This window comes from Mustela nigripes, chromosome 3, assembly GCF_022355385.1.
Source record: "Mustela nigripes isolate SB6536 chromosome 3, MUSNIG.SB6536, whole genome shotgun sequence".
Taxonomy (NCBI): domain Eukaryota; kingdom Metazoa; phylum Chordata; class Mammalia; order Carnivora; family Mustelidae; genus Mustela; species Mustela nigripes.
Genome location: NC_081559.1, coordinates 50092574 through 50108959, shown reverse-complemented (window position 1 = coordinate 50108959; position 16386 = coordinate 50092574). Strand labels below are relative to the sequence as shown.

Below are 16386 nucleotides of genomic sequence, written 5' to 3'. Positions count from 1 at the left end.
CCCTCACCCCAGTTTTCATTCATAGACTGAAATAGAGTGGCTGCCTAATCAGATCATAATCCAACTAAGCCATTTCTTGATGCCCTTTTATGCTGTTCCTTGGGGCATCTAAAATGTCTATATATAAATACTCCTTTATTTTGGTCCTGCCTGAAATTTGGTAGGTTTGGTCTCTTGCCTACCTCTCTACAACTTAACAGAAGATTTTTTCTGAAAGGTGAGTAATGATAAGGGGGAACAAGTTTCTATTTTCTGTGTTTGTAATTACCAGATTTTCTCTTCTGTTTATATATTGTTCTGATGTAAAGAACTTAATAGTTATATAAAATTAGACCTTTTGTAAATAAATATAATTTACTAGAAAAGATGGCATCTTTTACTAAGTTGGATTTGTGTTCACTTTTTCCTTTAAGTACCCCTCCTATGCAGTACTTTGCTGTGAGATGCTAGAGGCCCGCATTCTGTTTCCTCCGTGTAAAACTTGCCTCTATAAAAAAAAACTATATCAAAGAAAGTATATCTAACCTTCTTGCATTTGTTTCTTGCTTCAAATTTTTTTCTTGGAATTAGGTCAGGTACTAGTTTTAAGAGAAATGAAAAACTATCAGATTAATCCTTTTGCATATACTGAGCTGATCATCTTTGTAGACATTTCTGATAAAAATTTTAAAAATGTCTTAGGGCTAAGAGCTGTTTTACCAAATATTAAAACTAATAGGTATGCCCATTGTAAAGCTATCATAAGAGTGTAGCTTGAGTCTAAAAAGGTAATTTTACAAAATCGAGTATGTTGAACAGTCTTTGATGGGTATCAAGTCCCTTCCTGTGCTAAGCATTGTTGAGTCGTCAGGGCCCCTTGGGCAATCAGTGAATTTTAGTGGATTAGAATTTAGATGTTTTAGAGGATTGGGAGTTGAGAATAAGGATATTATTTTGAAGTCACTGGTAATTATCTTTAAGAGTGGATATTAATGGTATGTAATGCCCCACCCATACCTAACCATACCTGTATCTCATTTGAACTTATTGCTGTGCTTTGGTTTTGAAAATGTTTTTGAATTTGTAGAATATTAAAGATACTATTTCTTTTACCATGAGGCACAAACTAGAGAATTTTACTAACTGGAATTTAACTTTACCCCCTCTTTATAAAATAAAGCTTCAACGACATTGTATAACTGTGGCGTAAGAAGAGCACTGAATTGGTAACAATAATTAAACTTTATTCATGCCTCTCTAAGAAAGTTTTTGAGGGGCGCTTAGGTGACTTCATCTCAGGTCGTCTCAGGGGGCTGGAATGAAGCCCCACGTCAGGCTCCTCTGCTCAGTAGGAAGTCTGCTTCTCGCTCTGCCCCCCCCCTCCCCACTTGTGTTTTCCTTCTCTCTCAAATAAAATCCTAAAATTTTTTTAAACAGTTGTTTTAAGCCACTTGGACAGTTTTCTAAAATACCAAATTTCCTTGCTTTCCTAAAAAGAATATACTGAATGTTGCACTGAAGATTTGGAATTAATAATTAAAAATATCAGCATGTTTGGTTGGGCAGTGGAAGCCAAACTGCTTGTACGTACCTTGCCAACCAATGTAGTATTTGGTTGCAGGGTTACGTCTGTGTGGTCCACACATAACCTATCAATATACACACAACATCCTCATTAAAACAAATTTGGGGGATGGGGAGTAACATCTTCAACAAACACCAGTGTTTCTCTGGAAGCAATAAATTGGTAAGTACAATTTTGGAGATGTATCCCCCACTACCAAATCTGTTAGGTTCTTATATTCCATACAGCAAGTGATCAAGAGCATATCAGTAAGAAATAACTTCCTAGAAGATAAAAGCATGTAACACTGGTAAACTCTCCCCACGCCCCCCCCCCATCAAAGTATGTCATTGAAAGACTACAACATATTACAGGATAGTAGTGTAAATAGTTTATTTGCTCATATGTCATGAAAAGACCAGAAAAGTAACATGAATTGCTTTTTTATAAAACATTTCTAATATTGCTAAGAAGGCAAGCCCATTAATAAACAGAAAAGAACATGCCAACATTATTGTCTATTTGTTGATTAATAAATAGGCAACTATTTTAATATATGCTTTTTAGTATTAAGCTTTGGAAAGCAGCCGCCTGTCAAAAAGGGCCAACTACTTGTGTTGTATCATGGTCAAATTGTTTTTTTCATCAAAATCAATGTTAACAGACAAAATCTTGGCATGTTCTTTTTAAAGTACACATTTATGAAAATGTGCTAGCAGGTGGCAGTTTTAAAAGTAATTTTTTGTAAATAGGTATGCTAAAGTGAAATGTGGTAACTGATCCCTAAACTGTCCTTGTAGTTAAATATATATATTAAAAAAAACTATAAGTTAAAATAACATTCAGATTGTATAGCACAGGCTGATGCATTTTTAAACAATATTTACAATATTACCCAGAGGCTTAGGTGGGAATTAAAGTGTAAAAACCATAAAAAACTGCACCAATTTTATAGCAAAATATCTGTACATTTAAAAAGAGATCATATAACTACACATTATCCAAGGAAAATGGGACCTTCACCAAGGGGTTCACATAAGCACAACATAAAATAAGAAATTCAGTGGTTAAATACTATACAATAAACTTTACAATTAATATATTGATGTACCAAGAAGTAAGCCAGAAGCAGAGTGTATAATATGTAAAGTACAAATCAGCTTTAGTCCAGTTTTTGACTTTGGAATGGATCAAGTGCCCTGCCAGAGAGGAAGGAAAAATAACAGTGGCTTAGTTGGCCATTTAGTCCTATTATGTATCACTTAAGCTTAATCCAAATGTGAACATTTCAAGCAATTTAATTTGCAATTCCCTATAAAGCAATGATGCCAAATATATCTTCTCTGGTTTACAAAAGGGTGGGCGCGGGGGGGGGGGGGGGGCACTGCGATTGTCAGGAGAATAAGGCTAGGTTAACTACACTACTAGCTAGCAGAAGTAATTGAAATGCTTGATAGAGCTAATGAACTTCTCCCTGGCTAGCAAGGCACCAATTTCTGTTCTCAGAATAGGCCCATAATGGTCCTCAGAAATCCTAATACTGATTACTGAGATGTTAATTTTAGTGCTAATTAATAAATACATCTGCATTATTATTATTTTAAAAGCTGCCTCTAGCTGAAGAACACAGTACTGCAAAAAAATCTTACACAAATTTGTATGCCATCATATCCTTGCATTCATACTGGTGAACTCTCACAGGGTGTCCTACCCGAGTACAGCAGTGTAGAATGTAAAATGAGAGAGCTGAGTGACCTCTGTGCCACTGCAGTGCATCCTGTTTGTACTTGGCTGGGGCTTGGTTATGGACAGGAGCTTATATGTGACTTTGTTTCTTCCAGGTTGCAAGCCCTTAAAAATAACAAAGTTGATGGATATGTCTAAAACACAAAAGCAACTTTTTTCCTTAAACATCTCAGCAAAGGAAACCCACAGCAGTTGCATCCATGTTATTTACAACTTATCAGGAAACCAGGGTGTGCCATCATGGGACAATCACAATGGCAGATAATGAGTATAATACGAAATTTACATTTTGGTTAAAAAATTGGGTAATACACTGGTGTAAAAAGATACCTAATCAAATCAAACCCTATTGCTTTGATTAATCTGAGCAGGTACTTCCACTTTTAGGCACTTGTTAACAAAGGTTGAAAGGAGAGCCCGTCATTTTTAAATTCCTATGTGTTTGCTAAATCTGAGCCCTTAGAATATTTTATCAATGTTCAAGGTTGCGGTTACATGGTAGCACATAAAGTTCATGTGGAAAGTTTCATTCACGTATACTCTACTCATACAGGCAGGTCTCAGGTTCACATGGTTATCTCGGCACCATTAACAGAACGCAGGTTCTGATCATCAAAGCGCCGCCTGACACTTCTCCTCACCGCATCGGCTCGTCTGTATGGTTGGTTTCTAAGATCTGTAAAGAGGAGAGTATCAATCAGAGAATTGCAACCTTTAGTATCATGTGTCTAAGCAAGACAAAGGTAAGCTGGCAGCCAATCAAAGCAGCTTGTGTAGAAGAATCAGCTAACAGGTCCTTAAAACTCATTGAGTATTTGAGCCAGACATGTACTTTGCCCTCAATATTTAAAGCAGGATGTAATACTGATGTGATTCTGGAACTTTTTAGAAAAATATATAGGAAAGGCAACTGTTCTTGTCACTGGCCAGAGAATCTAGAGAATCTAGCTGGAGTCTTATTTTGAAATGTTTCTTCAATTGGAAAAAGCATTGGCTTAGTTCTGTCCTTTTTCTTCTGAAAACCTGAATATCAATAATTGTAATGAATTTTAAACTGCAACATTAATAAACCAACTACCCTATCCTATCTTTTCTGGAATTTTAATCACAGGACAGACACTACGCTTATTTTGCACGCAGAGGTCCCATTATTTGTATTCAGTTAGTATTAGCTGAGGTCTTTTTTTTATTTTGTGAAACACAATGCCCAATCACTAAACAAAAATAATCACTAAATCAAAATAATACTTCATTCCTGTACATTGTCTCCTGCCACCCAGTATTTCCTACTTTTCATTAGAGGGGAGAAGTTGTTTGGGCCTTCCAGCATTCTCCAATTTGTACTACAAATGCACAGAATGTTTAAAAATGCCTAATATAAAAAAAAACAAAAAACCCTTGTTGAATGAATGACTCAACCACTGCATACTGGTTCAAGCAGGCATTATTCTAGTAGAATACAGTGGGCTAAACAAAGACATTTTATTCTATGTAAACATTCTTAATACGAAATCATGCTTTCGTAATGAATACTTAAGGTAGGTAGCCTAGCCAGCAGGTAAGCTGCTTCTGACTGCGTCAGGGTAGGCGGTGTACTCCGCGCACGCCCCACAACCCCGTCCCACTGTTTCATTTACTTAGTATTTATTTCCCTTCACATTGTTGACTTCTGTTAGGAGACATTCTATCTGTGAAAGGGGAAACATAAACACCAACAATTTTTTATTCCTTTACCTACTCGGTAGCTTGAAAATGGAGCCAATGGGCCATATCTGGCCTACAAAATGTTTAGACCCCAACTTATACTTTTAAATACAAATTCCTGATCTTGTAATAGATAATTAATATTTAAAAAGAGGGTTTCTGACTTCCTTGGATAACTGGAGAGTCTGGCAATACTGAGCCCAAATTTTCACATGGCAAAAAGAAAGGAGCTGAGTGAGTGCTGAAACCTATGCTCTCAGGTTCAGCATAGTCCCCACCAATCCTGACTCCTTGCAATTCGTCACCCTGCCTCACTCTTTCTAAATTCAAGGGAAGAATAGTTTTATACATGCCCTAATCCTCTCAAGCTTCTGCTTCTTGCCCAGAATGATAAGGCAAGGTCAGAATTCCACTTTTGGTAAAGGTATGTGATGACTTGTAGCTCTATAATTCCTGAGTCTTCTGAACAATTGGGTCTGAAGATCCAAATCTTTCTTCAAAGGCTATATATAGATCATGTTCCCTGGCCAGGACTTGCTCTCGGTTTCTTCAAATCAAGAGGGTTTAACTGATTAACTCAGAGGCCAAGAAAACAGTAAGGGAAAGACAGCTTAGCACCCAAAGCAAGAACAATCATCAGCAAATACCCTTGCCCAAGCCATCACACTTGATAATTTGGAAGCAGGCCACAAAGAGTCCAACAGAGAGGCTCTGCCTCACATCACTGTAATGTGAGGTTACAAAAACTTCTCCCTTGTCAGACTCTCACCAGTATTACCCTCAGCCATAGACTGAAACCACTGATCTGCATACAGAGAGAGGAGGAAGCTAAGTAAAAAGTGATGCTTGCCAGCTCTGTGTATCCTCCACCACCGGTGTGCTAGAAGAAATCCTTACCCTCGAGTGAACATTTGGAAATTTAGTGATATTATTCTTCTTTAAGGCTAAACAGAAAAAAACAAAAACACAAAATGATGGTTAAGTAAAAATGGGATGAAAATGGAAAGCAATTCAACTTAGTGCTTAACATACCTGGCATGTTAGCCAACAGGGGAGGAGAATGGGAGGCCATTAATACAAGAGGTGTTAGATAAAACAAGGGAAAGATCAGAGTGTCTTCCCACCCAGCTCTCTGACCACCCAAATCCAAGCTGCTTTGAAGTTTGGCTCCAGGATGATAGTCCAGCCACAAAACTGACAGGAACAATTAGCTGAGCAGATGACAGTGTCTAGCCTTGTTAATAAGCACAGGTGGGTAAGTATGCTGCAGAGCAAGCAACAATGCACCACATCCTCTTGAGATCGTCAGAGGAACATGCATAACAAGTATAATTCACAGAAGAGTTAATGCCACAAAACAAACACGTAACCTGTTCCATGTCAATCTCAACGTGGGAGTTATATCTAATTAGAGTATGGGCTTGCCTTGTCCCTTTTCTAATCAGCTGGACACTGCAAAGAAGTTTCTTATCTAGCCATCAGGAACCAAGGGCAAGCAGTTTACTTCTTGAAAATATTGGGATTTTTTTTTCTAAGAATAGTGGCATTTTCCAATAATAGGTATTTGCTATTAGTATTTCTGGATGCCACCCTCCTAACCAAAAAAGCAGGTCCAGATATCATCTCATCACAAGGGAAATACCCTGGATTTGACATGGAACAGAGTCGCAGTGAAGAAGCGTGAATGAGAGACTATGGGGAGTTCCTAAAGCCTTTGTTTTCACTTTCTGCCTCACAGCCCTGCTCCAATGTGGAACTGCTGGTAACTAAACTTGGGCATGACGCCCAGAAGGAAAAGAGGCCGGGTATAACGTTATGGCTTGCCTATATCAACTTATACAGACTTCCATGCGCCCAGGGTTCCTCACTTGTACTGTGAGCTCCACACTGTGGGTGATGGCTAGAGGTGACGTAAGACAGTTAAGAAAGTCCCAATTTACAACTGTGTGGTTAACAGTTCTTTCTGCATATCATTTTTCAACTTCTGGGCACTTTGCATTCCTGAGCACTTGCACACAGCTCATTTTGTTATCAAGGCATGCTAATTGAATACAGAAAGGAAGCCGGTTTAATATCTGTAAACCTATTAAAACACAGCAAGTGCTCAATAAATGTTAGGTATAGTTAGTTATTGTTATTAATGACTATCATTTTGTACTCAAAGGCACTAGCCCAAAAGCCTTATAACCACTCAGCTGCTGATCCTAGTGCTAATTCTCAAAAGTCATGCTCTATTTACAATATTGTTCTAAAAATTTCTACAAGCAATTCTATTATTTCAACTCACACACACTCAGACCACCGCAGGCACGTGGATTCACAGACATAGGAAAGTGGCAGTGAGTGAACAGTAACAACAGGCGTGCAAAACCATGCAGTGTGAAGGCAACATAAACTACAACATGGCGGAGACGGAGATGCCATGCTAGCATCTTCGGGGGTCCTAGTAGACATAAAGAGGGACATAAGAGGTCAAAAAATCTGTAGCAACCTTTTAAGAGCATCGGGTGAGAAAGAGTAATAGTTTAGTAATGGTATTCCTCAGTAAGAACAGGTTCGCAGAAAAATCGAGAGCCACGCTTGGCGGTGCGAGCAGTAAAGGGCACAGTCTTCAGCACTGCGTTGAAAATGACAGCCAAATAAGACAAACAGAAGAGAGTAAAAAGCCAGGATCTATCACATTAGTACACGGTTAGTGCTTTGTTAATCATACCTGGAGATGGGGAAAGGCAATGTACACCCAAATGAGTTCATTAAGTCTAAAACAGTTCTCAGTCTGGGGCTTGGCGGATGGGAAACGAAAAATATTTTAAAGAGAATAAAAACGGTAGGATCTGTAAGCAGATACTCATTCAACTCCAACAGCAGCTTAACGATGAGATCAGGCAAATAGAAAATGTACATTTTGCTCATTTGACAACCCAGGGGTCACCGAGACGGAGAACAGCCTACTTGGAAAAGGAGCTCTTGCTGTCCGAGGCTAAATGCTTCTCTCCCAACAAGTTAATCCTATTGCGGCATTGAGTCAAATAGGTGCTCAGCCCCAAAAGACCTGCTCTTAGTCTTGCTGAGTGCAAAACAGCTCCCTCAGTGCCAGGGAAACAAAGAGAGGTGCCCAACAATGGGGGACTTTACCTGAGGGGCCATGTGCAAACCAATGCAGAATGAAGAAGGAGACACAGGCAGGAACGCACGTAGAGACTGTGTGCGCGCCATACACAGACACAGGCATGTTACCAGCCACTTACCTAGCCACTGACGACTGAGACCGCTTTACGCTAGGCCAGAAACTCTTACTGACTTCCTGTTAGTGATCTATGTACCTATTTTATTTCCTTGGGTCTGAACTGGTGAAAAAAAAAATGATAGTTTTGGCTTTGGGGATCCCTAATTATGATGGTAAGCTATTCACAAAAAATGAGAAATCAAAATTCTGACAGTTACATTCTTAAAGAATTAGGACAGCTGGGGACATGTGACTAATGTGTACTTGATGTTAAAAAGTTGTTAGTTTTGGAGGTGTGTGACAAAGATACTCTGGCTATGATTGTTTGCTTTATTGTAGAATCCTTATCTTATGAAGACACATACACTGAAATACAGATGAAATTGTACGTCTTAGATTTGCTTCAGAATCCCAGAGATTAGGGAATGGGGAGCAGGTAGAAGCAGACACATAACAAGGCTGGCCAGGAGTTGGGAATTGTTCAAAGATGATGGGTATACAGAACTCCTCGGGCTGTTCTCTGTACTTCTGCATTGTGTATTTTTAAAATTCTCTACAATAAAAAAGTGGTAAGTATCTTGGAAGCTAAAAAAAAAAAAAAAAAAAAAAAACCAGTATTCATATGCAACAGACATGAAAGTCACTTGCAGCCAATGCCACGGACAGTGGCTCCAATTATTGTCTCAACTATAAGAGAATGCAGAATCTCTGGAGAATGGATTCAAGCAGCAAGCATTAAAGCTACAACTTAATCAGACAAGGACCAAGCTGGGTTAGATACCACTCATTTCTAGCTGAGCAGCCTGAGAAACCTGTTGGCCTATCAGAACGAAAGCTCTAGCTCCCGATTTCCTCTTGTCTTCAGTTACTTTGAATGACTTAAAAACGCTTTTAAAGAGCATGCTGGAAAAATCTGTACTGACCGTGGTTAGTACACAACCCTGCGTGGGCCTTGTCCGTGGTACTTATTAGTCAGGCAGGTGGGTGGGAGGGGCCACAAGGTAGAAAATGGAGCAGGGAACTAAACCCAAGACAGTGGAAAACCATCAGGAGGAGGAGCCTGGTGAAATCTGTGGGGTTCCAATGATAATGACGAAAGAGTTCTCAGAGAGTGCTGGGGTTTTCTGACAGGCAGTATACAGGCTACTAGGAATCTACTTCCAACACTAGCAAGGAGTCCTTCCCCATAATTCTGGGTCTGCACCAAGTCACTTGAAGACCTCATAAATTTGACCAAAAGTAGCAAGCTGTGGAAGGGGTCCACTGTGGGCAGGATCAGTGGGGTCTCTACAGGCTACTAGGAGAAAATATCTTTTACCTGTGATAATGTCTTCAATGGCACCGTCTTTTCCTTCATATACATGTCTGTTATCTTTCACTTGTCGCCTTCTCAATTCTGCAATTAATTCCTGCTGCTGCCTCTTTGATTTGTGGGAAGGAGACTGAGGAGAAAGAAGGATGGCAGAGATGAGAGGGACCAGCACCCATGGGGGCTTGAGAAGATCCAAACTGTGTCTGAGCATTCTGTTACCAACAAGCAGCCTCAGCCAAAAACACAAGCAGCCCCATCCCAAACCCTGCTCAGAGAAACACTCAGAAAGCTTCTGGGGGGGAAAAAAAAACTTTCTGGGAAAACCACGCAGAACTCCAGCTGGCGGCAGCAGGAAGGCTGGATAGTCTGGCTACAAGAGGCAGCTGGGGACAACCATCCATTTCTCGAGCTTTGGTGCAGAGGATGGGGATGAAGAACACCCTGACCTCCAGCCCTGTGGCCTGCAGCACCCGAGCTGCTTCCCTCCCAGGAATCCTCCATCCCGTTCCTCAGAGTGAAGCAGCCAGCCATGGAGGCTGCACCAAGGGCGACCCTGTGAAGCCACCCCCCACAGGTCCTCATCGGGCTACCTGGCATGATCTCGCTAGACAGCCACAAGACTTAAGTTCCTGATCTCTGTACGCCCGGAAAAGCTGCACACACCTGTTCTTCACTTCTTTCTACTGTGTGCAGAACAAAGGATGAACAACAAATCCACGAGCCCGGCTTCCAAGCCCTGGCGGAAAGCCGTCAGGCATGCGTGCAGGTCTAGCATTCGCCCCCCTTCCCTGCTGGCTCAGACGAGGCCATCTCAGGCCCTGGCCACGTCTCACCTTTGGATCCTGCTGCTCCATCAGAGCTTCCTGCTCTAGGAGTTTTTCCATGAGGGCTTGTTCCTGCTTTTTCCTCAGCTCATTTTCCTCTTCTGCTTGCTGGGCAAAGTCAAAGGAACCCAAAGATTAGTCCATGGAAGTGACAGCCATCAAGGTATTTTAAAGTTGCTCCTAAGAGAATGTTGGCGAGCCAGGTATCAGAGTGGAGGGGAAGGGACATGATCTACATTTAGGCTTATCAGGGACACTGATTCGGGCTTTCCCTGTTGGTCTCTATCACATCTCCTCAACATCCAGCAATCATGATGTACCTTGTCCAGAACGTCTTTCCTGAGGACCCCCCCCCCCCCACACACACACACACACTGCTTCTCAGCCCGTCCCAGAGATGTGGATGGAAACTATCCAGGCAGCTCTGCTCTGGGATTTCCATGTGAGCTTGTTTTGCTTCCAGAACCTGTCCACCTACCTAAAGTTTTTTCCAAAAGCAAGAGTTCAGATTCCTCTCCTTCTGCCCACTGTTAGGGGAAAACCTCCATTCCCTTGCCTCCAGGGGGTCTCACCCCATAGCTCACTCCTTCCCAAAGGCCACAGAGTGGCTTGTCTGATGAGTTTGGGACAGGAAATCAAGACAGGCTCACCTCTGCTCAGCTCTCCTGCACATTCTCTGCTTTGAAGCCAGGCTCCCTAAAGAGACTTCTAACAGTCTCGCTGTGAAGCGCTAGAGTCAGTTATCTAGTTTAGGGCCGAGGTAGAAGCTCACAGACACTCACCACACCCTCCAGTCCAGCTATTATCAAGAATAAAGTTTACATTTTGGACCCCTTTACTTCTCCCTTAAGTTACATTCTGGTTCAGACTTGGGGAGCGAAAGGAGGGATGACATCCCAGAGCCCCAGTGTCTGCCCAAAAGGTCCCCAGGTCACTGTTAGCCTGGGAGTCATTCATCGTGCAGTATCAATGGCCAGTAAAACACCCCACACCGCCACTGCCTGACAGAGACCCCTCGGAGCCCCCTAACAGGACACGGGGTGAAACGACAATGTGGAAGCGGCTCACTGACAGGCTCTGACCTGCGCCACCCCACACAGGTCACCAAGGAACTTCGCTTTGTCCTTTGCTATACCCCGGCTGCAGTATCGGGCTTTGGGACCAACCAGACCCACTTCCCAATTTATATTCTACAATTTAAAAATAGCCCAGATTTTTCTGTACAGACCTCAGGCTCTGAGGAAATGTGGTCCTAGCACATAACAAGAATCACTGTGAGTCACGTCTGCAGGGCACAGGCATTTCCAGCCAGCGAACCCCGAGCACATGGTTAGCAGTGGCTGGGGACCAGAGACCACCTCCAGCGTCCAGGTCTCTGTCCTGTGTTCGGGTTCAGCCTCCCCTTCCCTTCTGCAAACAGCTTGTGACATCACTGCCACACGAAGCCATGCTGATAGATAAATAATGTAACCTTCTGAATTTCAGGAAAAGGCCAAAGGACGATTCTGGAGCTAGAGAAGTGACCCACTATCTCCAAGAGATTGTTTCTCAAAAAGGTAGATGACCTGGGGCACCTGGGTGGCTCCCCAGCATCTACCTTCAGCTCGGGTTATGATCCCAGGGTCCTGGGATTGAGGCCCACATCAGGCTCCCTGCACAGTGGGAGTCTGCTTCTCCCTCTCCCTTTTTCCCCCAAACCCGCTCATGTTCTCTCCCTCAAAGTAAATAGAATTTAAAAAAAAAAAAAAAAAAAAAAGCCTCATCCCTCCTCCCCTATAATCACACTCCTTCCTCCACCAACGTTCCTGAGGTTATACTTAGACAACCTTGGCGAGTACAGCCTGCAATGTCTCCTAAGGCCACTAACAGCCACTAACAGCCGCTAACAACCACCTCCCCCCACGCCCCCCACTTATTCTTTCTCAAGGAACAAATTCTTCCAACACATGCCTCTTTGGGTCACATGCTTTTTCAAGACCTGGATTGTGTCAAACAGGCTATTTAAAGGAAGGGCCACTGTTGGTCCAGATGAGGAAACAGACAGCAAGCATTCTACCTAGCACCATCCTTCAGTCCACGCCAGAGAAATACTGGTCTAGATGACCTAACGGCTTGGGCAGGACACGCACGAGCAGGATGTCCCTGACCTCAGCTACAGTACCCTTGCCACAGGCCAGAGGCCACTCCTTTCACCTGTCCAACAACCGCATGGGAAGCCTGGAGTCTCTAAGTCCTTCACCTGCCCCCACAAGAGTGAACAGTCAGTGAGGAAGGGATGGTTCTGGAGGGTCTTCACTTGCCCCAAAGGGCAGTCAAGAGTTTTTGTCTTTAGGCTGAACCGCAGGCCTGGCTGGCTGGAGACAGGGAGCATGGTGGGCTGAGGGCCCCAGGAACACGCAGCCCCCACAGGAGTAGAGACTGTTTGGACTCACGCTGACCTCCCAGATCTGCTGCCTGAAGGAACAGGGGAGGCCACCACACAGCAGCGGAGACCAGAGACCAGACGCAGGTCTGGAGGACAGCCCCTTGACGACCAGCACCAAGGAAGGCTATTTACCTTATAGGCTTTCACAAACCGGACAAAGACGGGAAAGAAGACAGAAGGTGGAGTCGTCTTGGGGTTTTCTCCAAAATACTTCACCACATCATCAAAAGCATCCTGTAAAGAAGCAAACTCCTCAAGTTTCATAAAGTCCAGCATGTGAACCTGACCCCCGGGGGAAGAGCAGCAGGGGGGATCCAGCCACTGCCACAGCATTCCTGCGGCCCCCTCCCACCCCCATGATCCTCTGGGGTCTCCTGGTCCTCTGAACTCCGAGGCAAAGGTGAGCAGAAGGCAAAGATGCCACACAGGATTCATCTCTGGGACCAACTGTGTTTCTACATAAGGTCTCTCTCTCTTTCTTTCACACACACACACACACACACACACACACACACACACACACGAGGAACTACCCCTTTCAAGAGCTTCCTAAGGCCACGGGACACAGGGTTAGAAGGGATCTCAAAAGTCGCTCTGACTCTGATCCCCGCTGGCTAATTCGATGCACCTTACAGTGTCCCCACCTCAGGGACACTCAGGTCTCTGCTTAAACGCTTTCCTGACACGGGACAGCCTCGTTAGGGAGCCATCCCACCCCATCTGCGTTGAGTCCCCACCACACTCTGCTTTCCCTTCTGTGATGGCACGCAGTCCACTTGGGCTATTTTTCAAGGCTGTAAACTTAACCCCCAGGGTAGCATGAGATTTCGAGGTCAAGACCCACAGAAACCCAACACGCTGGGAAGGAAAAGTGCTTTGCAAAGCACAGGAACGACACATGCTGGCCGAAATGAATCCCGGCCTCACGCAGAGGGAGCCTAGGAGTGAGAGGGGAGGGGCAAGAGAGAGGGAGGACCTCTACAGAACAGGGTGAAGACTCCAGATCAGAAGAGGACAGTGAACAGAACACGGACAATATTCAGAAAGAGCTCACCCAAGGGAGTCATTAGCTAAAGAAGAAATCCACCCTCAGCAGACGGAGGGCCATGTTCCCCCAGAGCCAGGCCAGCACCCAAGTGGGTTTAAGGGATCCAAACATGTCCCTGTGCGTGGCCAGGGTACAGCTCCTTACCTGTGCTATCTTGGCGTCATCCTGCAGCTTCTTCAGCTTCCCCTCGTTGTTGAGGATGAACTCCTTCAGCAGCGTGTTGTGGTCGTGCATGGTGTACTCCCTCTTGGTTAAGTCCATGCCCCTCTGGAGCTCCTTGACGTCCAGTAAAACATTCTCGAGGGAGACTGAAGCAGAGACAGCAATGTCCGTGTGAATGTCAAAACCACAGCGAGTCTGGCTGGTATGCCCAGTTCTCAGTGGATTCCTAGGGTCACTAGACCCTAGGGGCTTCGGGCCTTAGATCTTTCGGAGCAGAGACCTTACCATATGAATAAGTTACTAGTCCTCGCTACCCTGCACTGCATTAGCTTCCATATATGCACTAATTCATTTGCACTATTAGCTCGATTTGCCAACATCAACAACAACAAAGAGCATCAACAGGTTACGTGGCCTGCCCTATATCGTACAGCTAGAAGGTGGCCAAAATGGAGTTCAGTGAACAACCATGGACTCCACACCCTGGGACTATACTCAGCTATCCCATTTCTCTTACGGGAGAGGAGAACCTATTGGTCTGTAGGCTCAGAGACTCCTTAGCTGTGTGGCAGTCCAAGATCTGATCCTCCTGCACTCCGACCTCATTTACATTCCCATGGCTCTCCAGCAGGGGGCAGCATTGAAATGTCCAAGTTGAGTACCATCGCCTGCCAGAAACCAAGCAACCCTGGACAGGCTTTTTCTCAAAGAAGCCTTCCCTGTTTCAGAAGGGTTTTTCAGCACCAGCCTTTCCATCTCCTGTGTGGCCACCCTCCCGGAGCAGGTGCCTTCCTCATACCTTCTGGGCCCTCCCTCTGGCCCCCTGCAGCCCATCTCAGCTCTGCAAGTGGATGAATTCCATGAGGCAGTCAGGTTTTTCCCTTGCTAGACTCACAGTCTTACTCAACTTCGACTCCTCAGTGCTTAGGACAGTGCCCAGTACACCGCAGGGACTCCGAAAGGCTCACTGGATTGGCAAAGGAGTGACTGGACAGAGGAGTGAGGGTATAAAGATTCAATGTCAGTTTACCTGGCAGCTAGAGAACAACTCAGCCAGAGAACCTCCGTCTGGAACTCCGCCTTCCCAGACTGATTTTTTCCAGCACCTCTGGGGAATCGCAGTTGGGCCAAACAAAACGGCCAAAACAAAAATTTTTGCTGACACAATTTTGTTCATTGTGATGCTAAAGAATCCCTAATTCAGGCAAAGAGAAACCTGGAAGGAGGAAAATCACTGCCTCCTGAGACTTGACCTCAGCGGGTCTGTAACAGCCTGCACCTCACAGCCCTTCACAGTCAAAACATCAGTCCGGCTTGCCTCTGTCCCGCCTGCCTGGGTGCCTCCACTAGGGCTCCCTGGGCATCTGTCCCCAGTTAGCACCACATCATCTCTTTCATTCCCTCACTCATTTACCTCCGCCCCCCAGCAATTTGCTAGGGCCTAGGGGAATTATAATGAAAACTTGATTATATTCATAAACGCACAGGTTGGAATGGACATGCAAACTGTTAGGATAAAATTGGAGAAATCTTGTGTGCAAGAGTGGTGTGGCGGTGTGCTCTGTGGTAACAACACAAACGGGGCAGCCGTTTACTTTGAGGAAGTCAGAGAAAGCCTTGCCCACAAAGATTCGATTCGCTAAGCCTGAAGTAGGCCCCAGGAATGTGAATTTATACTAAACACCTTGGCTGCTTGGGGTTCAAGAACCTAATGTGAGAATTCCAATATGTAACCAACTCTGGGGTCAACGTGCGTCTTGTTCCTTTTTCTAGCCGAATGGTCTCTGGAGAGGACACGCTTCATTAGACACCATACCAAGTGAGAAGATGTGGGCTCTAGTCCTGTTTCTATCACATTCTACCCCTGTGACCTCGGACAAGCTATGGAACCTCTGAAAATGTCAGTTTTCTCACCTGTAACTCGGGGATACCATTACGTACCCATTATAGGCCAGCTACCCCAGAATCAAATTGATGATTTAAATGAGAAAATGCATAACTGCTATGGCAAAATAACAGCCCAAAGTACTGATAATTTAGCTTGTGCTCATGCTAAAGGCACAGTGTTGGGAACTACCACACCTGAGCAAGTGGGACAGCCCAAAATCAAACTCAAGTGTTTCTTGGGGGGTGACTTTCAGATCTTCACTCTCCTGTTTCAACAACAGCAACAGACTGAGAAGGACACTGAAAGGAAAAGGTAAGTGGCCCAAGGTCCAGAGCCCCGACTCTGTACAGAGGACACAGAGAGGTCTCTCTTGTGTCCCTAGTCGTTATGGCTCCCAGGCATGGGCAACACCATGGCCTACGGACCTCGGCCAAGAGCTTCGGACTTTCACCTTGCCTTTCAAAGGGGTTCCGAAGACCGGTCAAGCAGGGGATGGCTCCCCCGGGAC

At 44.4% G+C, this 16386-nt stretch overlaps 1 protein-coding gene across 1 annotated transcript in view; it reads right to left on the bottom strand.

The window, feature by feature from the left end:
• Positions 1-1919: 1919 nt before the first annotated feature.
• FMNL2 (formin like 2) overlaps positions 1920-16386 on the bottom strand; it is a 323204-nt gene continuing 308737 nt past the window's right edge. Inside the window, 6 exon segments of the mRNA XM_059393967.1 lie at positions 1920-3965; positions 5891-5937; positions 9538-9661; positions 10365-10463; positions 12913-13014; positions 13973-14136. Of these exon segments, the coding sequence (XP_059249950.1) occupies positions 3927-3965; positions 5891-5937; positions 9538-9661; positions 10365-10463; positions 12913-13014; positions 13973-14136 (575 nt within the window). The 3' untranslated portion in view covers positions 1920-3926.